Here is a 10,589-nt window from a genome sequence, read left to right as displayed (position 1 = left end):
GGGGAATGCTGAGCACCACGAGGGACACTGGGATCCAAACCCTACAAACACATCCTTGTCCTGGCTCCCCGCAGATGTTTCCCGAGGCTGGGAATGGCCCTGCTGGAGGCTGACAAGTGATAAAGGTCCCTTTGTCTTTCCACACCTGTGCCAGGTCACCTGGAGAAGCTGTTTTGGTGCTGCCACCCTCCGGAGCCGGAGCTGCTGGCACATCCCAAGCTCCTCACCCGCCTGCCCAGGGTCCCTCCCCTGTGCCCCTTCTCTAAAAGCAAAACCTTGCAGGCACACAAGCTCTGCAGAAGAGTTTTCCATAGGGTAGAAGTTTTCCCCAGCCTTTTTTCTTTTTTCTTTTCCAACAGCTGCTCTTGGCTCAGCTTCTATTAATGACTACTGCAGCTCAGACCATTTGGGAAATATCCCAAACTGCAGGGCTGCTTTGGGAAGAGTGATGGAACAGCAAAACCCCAAGGAGGGAAGCAGACACTATTTAATGTTACTGCTTAGTTTTAGGAGGAGCCTCAGCTCCACTGTTACTACAAGGAGCAGGCTGTGAGGAATTAGGGTCCATCCATCTGCTTTCCAAGGTCTAAGCCACACGGAAATAAATAATTCAGCAGTTCAGGGTGTGGGTGAGGAAAAGGAATTTCTTTAACACTCCTGCAGCCATTCCCTGCAGAGTTCCCAAGCTGCCTTAAGCCAATCCCAGGGAACCACTGTGGGCTGGTTTGGGCTGGGCAGTACATGGATCCCTCAGAGGGATCCATCTCCAGAAACCCTTCCCAGCTGAGAGAAGGCAGCACTTACCTGTTCATGGCTTTGAAATCCTTCCAGGAAACACATCTCTCGAGTTGGTCCTGTGCACCAGGGGGAGAACCCACCCACACCCCCCGTACTCTGCCCTGGGAGGGTGAGGGAAGGTCAGGGCGGGAGGGAATGAAGCTCTGCAGGTTATCCTGAGCTTTTGTAGTGAAATTGGGAAGCGCAGAACTGGTCCTTCAAGTCACAGGGTCGGAGGCTGAGCCAACCTCCCTCCCTGAGCTGATCCTGCCCAGACATCAGGGACAGCAGCAGCTCCCGAGCGATTCCTGCACTTCCTACCAAGGCCTGGTGACATCACAGGGACAAGATGGAAATTCTGGCCCCAGGCTCAGGTTTTCCAGAGCTCAGTTCCACCATCAACCCTCAGGGAAGGTCCAGGTTTCCCTGCATGCCAATGGGGATTTCCCCAGAGGCTCCTTCATTTGCAGCCAGGCACCACCCTGGCATTCAGCCCTCTGAACAATCCCCCTGGAGCTGCCAAATGGATGGAAAGATCTTTGTCTACCTGGCAAAGCAAGAATCAGCCACCCAGGATTCCCGAACTGATGCGAGCAGGAAGGTGAAGGACACAGCACGGGTAAAGAGCACGTCTTTTACTTTATAAAAAAGACCAAATCAGAACATTTAAGGCCAAGGAGTGCAAAAGAATCCCATAAGACACCACAGGTGAACCAGCTTCAGGAACCATCGAGTTGAAAATCTTCCTCTTAGTCAGTTTTTGGGGGGGGCTGGGGGGGAGAGGGGGTTGTTTTTTTGGCTTTTTTTGTAAGCTTAATCCCCACACATTCACTCTTCACACACAGACTATTTCACCTGCTCCAGCGGTCGCAGCTCGTTGCAAGTCCAGCTCACCCCTCGTCTCCAAAGCACAGCCCACAGAGCTGCTGTGTGTCAGCATGACCTGTGCTGAGCCCCAGTGCACAGGTTTGAGTAAACTTGTCCAAATAATAACGTCCAAATAATCCACTGGGAAGCAGAAACCAGGCGGGTCCATCCGTACGGGAGGAGGTGACCACACACGGCTCTTCTGGGAGTCCCAGCCTGGCCTTGCTTCAAGTCTTCTTGTATAAACTGGGCTTTTCACAAACCAACAGCTTTAAACACAAAGCAGGGAGGGGAAGCCAAATCTGAGGCTCAGTCTCTCCCCTCTTAAATAAGCCTGGCTGCTCAAGAGAGGAATTAAATCCTTCCCCTCTACCCAGCCTTCCAAAGAGTAATCACAGGCTGTGAAATAAAGGCACATTTCGATTCAACTAAGGCACATTTCAGTTCAATTAAGGCACCTTTCGGTCCAATTAAAGCGCATTCCAGTCAAACAAAGGCACAAAAACATGGTCCACACCAAAGCACAGGCCCTATTTTGGGTTCCCTCTCCCCCAAAACCAGTGGGTGCGTTCATTCTATGGCTGGTAAATTCAACCAAGTGTTTTCTATTCATGTCCAAGGACACCCAAAAGTAAAAACACGTCCCGTGGCTGCACGTGTTTACTTTCTGATAAACAACCAAGTGGCAACACCACAGATCCAGCTTCCTCCTGCTGCAGTGCTGCAGCCCTCAAGGTCACCTGGCACTGTGCCCTGGGGGTAGCAATGCCCCATCTCCTGCTTCCCACTGCCTGGTGGAGAGGAGCAAAGGGAAGGAGAAGGTGCTGAGGGGAAGGAAAGGACCAGCAGTGCCTCACAAACCCTCTGCAAGACTCTCAGGAGCCCTTCCTTTCAAAGCAAGCCACTTTTAAGGCATTTTCTAGCAAACACAAGAAGTTAGAGACAAACTATTTCCCTCACCTGCCACAGCCCTGGTTTCAGGCTTGCCCAGTGTGATGGGAAACGTGGAGGGTTTGGCAGAGGAGTGAGGAAGAGCTGTGACTGGCAGGGAAGTCACAGGTCAGTGTGTGCACCTGGGAACACCTCACAGCTTTAGTTCACATCAGGCTGGCAGAGCTGATGCCCATGGTCTGCTCGGGGGGGTGAAGGAAGCAGCTGAGCAGCCATCCCACCTCCCGTGTCTCAGGAGACACACCAAGAGGCCAAAAATTAAATTAACCCCTTTACCTGAACCTTCTCCTCCCAAGGCAGCAGGAGATGACACCAAGGGTCAGCAGGGAGAAGGCGGATCTGGCTATTGCAAACACCATGGGTGGAGCACACAGGTTTTTTGGGGACCAACCCAGCCACTTTAGACAGAGATCTGGGTCCCTAGAGAGGGATTTGGGTCTCTAGAGCCTCAGTATCAGCACCAACACAGAGACACCACTCAGTTATTCCCTACCCAAGTTAACTCAGGCAGTGCCAGGAAGCAAGAACTGTACAACAGATCCCCAAAGCAGGGAAAGGGCTGGGCCACTGAGGCTGTTGGAGCTCAACATGATTTACAGAAATCACGGAGGCACAAGTCATCTGATACTTCCTTGTCCATCTTCTCCTCCCTGGGCACACACTCCGCCTCCCAAGTTCATTAGCTCCACAGTTCTCCTCCTTGATGTTCTACATTGTCCAAAAAAACCCCAAAATATCCGGTGAAATTCAGGCAGCAGGAGGAATTTGGCTTCAATAAAGGATCAGGGTAGACTGAGGGGGGGGGGGGAAAAGTGGCCTAGCACATTCCATACGGAAAGAGGAGGAATGTGACTGCAGCAAAGCCCTGGAATGCCTGCCTGCTGCCTGGGTCCTTTAACAATACACCTGAAGCAGAGGTGCCCCAGACGAGTCAGTCTCTGTGTCTTGGAAAGAGGAATCTCTGCTTGTTGGAGAGCCTTGGAGAGAAGAGAGAAGAGATGGTGACATTAGCCAGGGTGAAGCACAGCAGTGGAGCACCTGGCAGGTGGGGAAGGAGCTGCCACAAAAGGCTTTGTGTATCATGAGGGAGGAGAAAGCCACAAAAAGCCCACGGGCAGGGAACAACCCTGCCTGTATTGTAGCCATCTCCTAGGACAGATCTGTTATTATGCAGGTGGAAACTTGTCCTTTAGCCCTGGGCTGCTTTTTGGGAGGATCAGAGCTCAGGGGGACAGCCCATCACTCTCCCCTGCTTCCCTTTTGCACAGTTCCTTTTGTTCCCAAGTCTCACCCAGCTGTGACCTTCGGCAGTCACACCCCAAAGACAGCCCCAAACTTTGTCAAGGCACACAGAGACTGAAAGCTCCCAGGACGAATACTGCGGAAGGACAGAGAATGCCCCATACTTGGATTTCAATCCTTTTCAGAAGGACCCACCAACCCAGGGAGTCTCCTGAGCTCCCGTCGCTCCCGAAGCCCAAGAGAACTCAGGGGAATCTAAAGGGCAGGGTCAGCTCGGCCTTTGTGGAGGGTGGAAACTGGAGGCACGTGAAATAGGGGAGGTTCAGGGCATCCCCCTCACTGCTGTGATGCCCCTGCAGCCCAGGCCCCCCTCCAGGTCCGTTACCTGCGCTGCTGTGCCGCCTCATATTCCGGGCCATCACATCTGCCGGCGTTTCTTCCGATATTTGCACGGCCAAATCTGGAACGAAAAACCAGGAGGGCCTGAGACAGGAAAGGATGACTCAGCAGCAAGGAGCCCTGTCAGGGAACACGGGGATCTCCACGAGGCACCACCCTCAGGGAACAGGAGAGGTTGAGTCTGGTTCTTCCCACTGCTTCCACCATTTCCTGGTAACCTGAGCTGTGCAGTCCTTAAACACCAGGAAGGAACAGCAGCCTCCCTCCTAACCTGGGAAGCACAACACACACTTGGTTTCCTCTGTGACTTCTGGATGTCTCCTTGCCCCCCACACCCAGCTTTCCAAGGTCTTTCTACAACAAACTCTCTTACAACCTGTCCTGGAGGTCGGGCACTTCAGGCTGCTCCAGTGAGCAGGAAGCAGCCCTGGCACAACCAGGAGGCACTGGCACTGTGGGACAGCCCTTCCCTTGTCTTTGCAGGGATATTTGCCATGTGGAGGAGGTCTCAGCTCGGAGGAGATGCTGTCACAGTAGTCTAAGGGTGGTATTAGACAGGTAGCACACGGGACAGAGCCAGCTGAGTAACTGGACATCCCCTGGCACAAGCAGCTCATCTGGTCATACCAGTTCAGTTTGACTCACGGTCTTTCTGCCTCGCTTAGAGGTGCAGAGGAAAGGCAGAATCACTGCAGCAGCAGCATAAGCCCTTCTATTGCTCAGCACAAACCTCACTGGCAGGGAAAGATATGCTCAAGAAAGGCACCACACAGCGAGGGTGAGAGGCAGAGGTCTCCATAAGGACCTCCATTCACACATCCCAGGAAAGCAAATTAACCCGTACATCTTAAGCCTTGCAAAATAATGAATTGAGAGCACAGCTGCTGCAGCAATGCAGGTACAGATGTACTTTATCAGAGGCACAGAAACCTGAAATATGTCCCATGGATCAAAATACATACACATACCTACACAGTTCTGTACTCATCTGTGCTGCTAAAGAAAATGAGCTAAAGCCTACCCTGAGGACAGACAACAGTAGCTCTCAACCCCGCTCCACAGCCACATCTCCGTGGCTTGGGTAAAACAACCCAGCAAAGCAGCAACACCCAGGGACCCCACATACCATCCTGGCTCATGACCATGGACTCCAGCATCGTCTCGTTGCCGCTGTCGGGCGCGTTGCCCCGGCTGGACTTCTCCTCGTGGCTCTGGCTGGCTGGGATGGAAATGTGGGGCCGGACCCTGCTTTTGCGGGTGCTGATGCGGATGATGCCTCGGACCAGCCTGCACTCAGCATCCTGCTCGTCCAGGTTGTAGTCCTGAGTTATGCTGTTGATGAGGTCCGAGATCTTGTTGGTCTTCTCCAGGAAGACGGTGTCCGAGGTGCACTTGGCCAGCTCGTCGATCTGGTGGACGCTGAAGAGCTCCGTCAGCTTCTTGAAGATCAGGACATCGATCTGCCTGCTGGACATGGAGCCATTCAGCTCACTGATGTCCACATCAGACTCGTGGAAGGAATAATACTCCTCCGAGCTCCGGTGGCTGCTGGGGAGCGGCGGCTTTTCTATGCTGTTCCTGAAGGGCTTCTCCAGCAGCTCCTTGCAGCAGGAATCCGATTCCAGCTGGTGGCTGGGGCTCCTGTTTTGGTAGACAGGAATGCCCTTCAGCTTCACATCCGGGTAACTGAAACTGCTGCCCACGCTGGACTTTTTTATCTGGTTCCCGTTCTTCTCAGCGGGAGAGACGTTGGTGGGGCTGTTTGGCAGCCGCCCGTTATAGTCTCCATCGTCAGTGGAGGTCTCGGTGGGCCCCGGGTAGGGGACACAGACACTGCAGTCCTGGAAGCAGCCCCCACAGGTCACTATACAACAGAAAACAGCCTTGTACGTGTTCCAGGCCTGAGACAGAGAGGAACAGCAAAAGCTCTGGTTTGGGGGAGCCTCTGCTGTGCCAGAGATAAAGGTAATTGTCTCTGCCTCTCTGCCGTTGGAGTCTTTGAGCTCAGCTTTGCGCCCTTTCCTGTCCCGCATCTGCTGGGCTCGGCTGCGGCTGGGCTTGATCTCCGGCGTGGAGCCACTGAACACCTCCAAGCTGACATCTGTGTCCTTGGCCGCCCGGGTCCGCAGGGGCACGGCCTCCTGGCAGGACTGGTTCAGCTGGCGGTGGCTGTTCAGGTCCTGGGGGAGTCGTGTTTTCCGGCCCAGCATGGCTCAGCACTCGGGCACCTGCGGAACAGGGAGGGCTCAAGTCACAGCTTTCGTCACCAGCCCCACCTCAGCGAGCTGCCCATCAGCACAGAGGGGCCTGACAGTCAAACTCAGTGACTCTCAGATTCAACATTTCAGTTTTCACAGGGATGTCTCTCCCGCTGTTCCCACTTGTGGCACAGAGGGGGAATCCAGCCCCTGTTTCGGGGCTCTCCGACTACTCAAGCTTTGCTTCCTTTTGGTAGACGCTCAAACCAGAAGATATGTACTTTAAAAGGACTATTTGAAGACATCAAAATCCTTGTAACCTTCAGAAAAGGTTTCCTCGAAGCAGCTGGGAGTCAGGCTCCGGAGCAATAAACTCACAGCACAGCTGGAGGTGGAGCTTGGAGCTGACAGGCTCCAAAGGGAAAGTATCTTTTTTTAAACAACTCCCCTTTGTCTCGCATTCCTTAGGATTAGGCTGGGCCCTGACAGCACTTATCCATTTCAAAACACATGTGTGCCCAGGAGGAGATGACAAGCAATCCATCATTATGCAAGCTGCCAATTCAGACTCCACATTATTTGGTGCTATTTAAATTCAGGGGATTTAGCAATGCTGGCATTACTAACACTAATGATTTTTGCCAGTCATGCTAAGGTTGGGTCGTGTCAAACACTTCCCTGTGAAAACCCGATGTCTTCATCTGGATCAAGGAAAAGGTCTTGTCAACAAGTTGGTCTCAAATCACTCCTCAAGGGAGCAAAACCTTTACAAGCCCTACCACAGAGATCCCACATCAGACTCTGCTCAACTGTTTCCCTTGTTACCAACACGACTGCTCCAGGTCTGCACGCAGGAGTAAACTGCTTTTACAGCATCCACTGTCACAGTTTATCTCCACAGAGCCAACAATCAGAGCTTGGCATGTTAATTCTCCCTGTTATTAATCTTTTTATTATTAAAGCTCGGCACTGGGCGATGCTGAGTCAGGTCAAGGCTGTCACTCTCCACTTCTATTGCTGCTGCCTTTATCCCAGGCTGTGGTGGGCCCCTAAATTCTCCATGGTTTCCAAGCTTCTTGGCTAACACTGCTTTCACCCCCAAGAGATCCTTTTAAACACTAATTAGGGTAATTAATAAGCAATGAGAGCCCAGCCATAGCTTAAACGTTTTAATACTGTCCTTGTTGCTCTGCTATAGACTTTCTATAGGGCACCTCAAGCATGAATAAATAAATCTGTCTGACCTTGTTAGAGCATTGCCTCTTTATCCCCTGTTTTTTTAAACAAATAGAAACATTTTCTCCACAAAGGAACAGGCCCAGACTGAAAGCCAGGCAGTTACAGCACATCGCTGCTTTCCAGGAATATTTTGGCTCTGTTACCTTATAAAAATTCATCCCAGGAGCTTCCTCTGCACATTCCTGGGCAATATGTTAAATAAAAAGCCCCAGATGCTGCAACTTCAGTGCTGAGCAGGCAGAGCTCCCTCACCTCAGCATCAGTGCAGAGTTTTGATTGCTTTCTCTTCAGAACAACAAAGTGTTTTTCCTCAGCTTCATCATTTGTTCAAAATTTAAAAACAGGCCAAAAACATTTGAGCTGCACTGAGGACAGAGCGGATTACTGGGAAGTTTCTCTTCATCCTGAGGCCTCAGGAAGAGATCCAACATCTGCACTGCTCACTTGTATCACAGCAACACAACACTCTGTGTTCTCTGTGCCAACAGCAACACTCACTTATATAACAATACACGATGTTCTGAAATTTCAGAGCATCTTGGACACAAGGAAGAGTATGAAAAAGAGCTGCAGAGACACGTGTCAGAGACAGGGACCTGTCAGAGTCCTGGGCTCGCCCCTTCCCATCACAGGTCATGTTTCTGCAACCACTGGATCACACGGAAAAGTCCCCTGGGAGCATGGACAAGACACAGCTCCTCAATCCAGCAGCTTCTCTAGCACAGGCAACAGGCTGGCCTGAAACCCACAGCCATAAACAAGAGCTCAGACCAAAATCCACATCCAAGTGATACTCACAGGGTCGTGACTCTCTCGTTGCTTCCTCTGCCGTCACGCAGGCGCCGTGTGAGACTGGAGAAGGTCCCTCCAAAGAGCCTCAGCATCTGCTCCAGAGCAGCAAGGAAGGATTCAAAAAGGGTTTGCACCTCTAAGAGTTAGCCCGGGTCTAAGATCTTCATTGTTCACAGGACAGGATTTCTTTGTGAAGTTCTAAAAAAAAAAAAAAAAAAAAGCTAAATTAAGTTGTGAACCTCCTTAATTTACACATGGGTTTGACAATAACAGTATTGCTGGTGTTGCTGGAAGCCAGGGAATGTCTCCCGAGTTCAGGAGACAGGGTTTACACAGAGATACAACTTGTCTTAACTCTGTGGAATTTTCTAAGCAGCTTTGCCAGGAGCTGAAAGCCACCCTGTAAAGCTCCTGTTCTGTCTGCTGACACCAGGCAGTGATGGAGATCCTGGCCCAGAGTAACGTGGATCCAGCATCTTCCCTGTGCTGCTGGATCCTCCCTCTCAACTATTTGGGATCTAAACAGCCCAGCTGAGGAACTGCCTCTCACCAAATGCCTCCCTGTGCCCCTGGCCCAAAACCAGCTGACAGCCAAGACTCCACCACGCCACAGGGAAACAAAATTTGGCCCTTCTTTCTCCCAGTTGAAGGAGAAGGAAGGGGGAGACCTGCCTGGGCACTAAACAGAGCTCCCTCTGCCTACCCTGGGCCACCCGACGTCCTCCAAACAGGGGATTTTTGGGGAGAGGAGAAGCTGGCAGCAGGGACAGCCCCATCCCAGCCCGGCCTGCCCTGCCCTGCGCAGGGTCCTGCCCCACTTCCCACTGAAGTTTTCCATCCCTGGAAAGCAAAGCCGACCCCAGCAGGGACCAGGGAGACCCCAAAAACCCGCGGGGAGAGCTCCCACCACCAGCAGCCCCCCGGGAGAGCCCCGACACCGTCCCCCGCGGCCAGGGCGGGGAAGGTCCGGGAGCAGCGGGAAGCGAAAGGCGAGGGAGTGCCAGGGAGAGCCGGGGGCAATGGGGGGGGATGTCCCCAAACCTTGCGGTGGGGGAACCGGGGGTCCCTGTGCCGGGGGAGCCCGGGGCGCACGGGGAGGGCGAAGCCGCCCTGGCGGGGGGACGGAGCCGAGGGGCGCGGGGGGCTCGGCGGGGTGGGTGTGTGACGGGATCCCCGGGGCGGGGGTGGGATATCCCGCTGTCCCTCCCTCCCTCCCTCCGTGCCGGTCGCGGCCTGCGCTGCCCCCGGGCCGGGAGGCGCCGGGCGGTGCCGCCGGGGTGGGCGGCGGGGCCGGGGCTGATGCCGGGGCCGGGGGTGGGGTCGGGGCCGGGGGTCGGGGCCGGGCCGGGGCCGGGCCGGGTCCCTCCGCCCGGCGTTACCTGCGAGCCGGGAGCGCCGTCCGGCCCCGCCTCACCTGCGCCAGGTGAGACACGTGACGCGGACGGGCCGCGCCGAGGGACAGCAGAGCGCGCCGGGCGAAGCGGCTCCATCCCGCCGGGAATGCCGCTCCATCCCGCCGGGAATGCCGCTCCCCCGGGGAACATCCCCCCGGCCCCCCGGGGGCCTGCGTCAAAGCAGCCGAGCAGCCTCATCCCCAGCGGGCCGCGTCCCGAAGTAGCGCTGGCTCCCCGGGGATCGGCTCCCCCGAGGGTCCCCGTCCCCACCCTTAAGGTCTCCATCCCCGAGGATCCCTGTCTTGAAGGATCCCTAACCCAGTGTATCCTCATCCTCAAGGATCCCTGTCTCGAAAGATCCCTGCCTCAATGTATCCTAATCTCCAAGGATCCCTGCCCTGAAGGATCCCCATTCCAATGTATCCTCAACCCCAAGGATCCCTGTCGTAAAGGATCCCTATTCCAATGGATCCTAATTCCCAAGGCTCCCTGACCTGAAGTGTCCCTATCCCAGTGTATCCTTATCCCCAAGAATCCATGCTCCAAGGGATTCCTATCCCAATGTCTCTGCATCTCTGAGGATCCTTGCCCTGAAGGATCCTTATCCCAAAGGATCTCTGTCCTGAAGGATCCCTATCCCAATGTATCCTCATCCCCAAGGATGCCTGTCCTGAAGGATCCCTATCCCAAAGAGTTGGGGGGTTTGGATCCTTTCCTGAAGGTTTGGAAA

The 10,589-nt window shown here is 54.0% G+C and overlaps 1 protein-coding gene across 2 annotated transcripts; it reads right to left on the bottom strand.

The window, feature by feature from the left end:
- Positions 1-1,392: 1,392 nt before the first annotated feature.
- Positions 1,393-9,919, bottom strand: KDF1 (keratinocyte differentiation factor 1). 2 transcript variants are annotated; one of them, XM_027740359.2, is made up of 5 exons: positions 9,845-9,919; positions 8,472-8,663; positions 5,363-6,464; positions 4,223-4,297; positions 1,393-3,572 (listed from the first exon to the last, which is right to left on the bottom strand). In XM_027740359.2, exons 3-5 carry the CDS (start codon positions 6,444-6,446, stop codon positions 3,490-3,492), a joined length of 1,242 nt encoding a protein of 413 aa, XP_027596160.2. In that variant the 5' UTR covers positions 6,447-6,464; positions 8,472-8,663; positions 9,845-9,919; the 3' UTR covers positions 1,393-3,489. The 2 variants fall into 2 exon arrangements, with proteins under 2 accessions (XP_027596160.2, XP_039237187.1); XM_039381253.1 differs by lacking the exon at positions 9,845-9,919 and adding an exon at positions 9,169-9,537.
- Positions 9,920-10,589: the final 670 nt, after the last annotated feature.

Source organism: Pipra filicauda, unplaced genomic scaffold, assembly GCF_003945595.2.
Source record: "Pipra filicauda isolate LSUMZ 115617 unplaced genomic scaffold, ASM394559v2 scaffold219_size1829416_pilon, whole genome shotgun sequence".
NCBI classification, from domain to species: domain Eukaryota; kingdom Metazoa; phylum Chordata; class Aves; order Passeriformes; family Pipridae; genus Pipra; species Pipra filicauda.
The sequence above is the reverse complement of the archived record's forward strand: the minus strand, read 5'-3'. Positions and strand labels throughout refer to the sequence as shown.

What these genes read in the sequence shown, in the direction of transcription:
- KDF1 (XM_027740359.2), bottom strand. Translation starts at nt 6,446, where the DNA reads ATGCTGGGCCGGAAAACACGACTCCCCCAGGACCTGAACAGCCACCGC. An exon ending in CATGGTCATGAGCCAGGATG is followed by an intron (nt 4,298 to 5,362) that starts GTATGTGGGGTC and finishes TTTTCGTTCCAG; the next exon opens with ATTTGGCCGTGCAAATATCG. An exon ending in GAGGCGGCACAGCAGCGCAG is followed by an intron (nt 3,573 to 4,222) that starts GTAACGGACCTG and finishes CTTCTCTCCAAG; the next exon opens with GCTCTCCAACAAGCAGAGAT.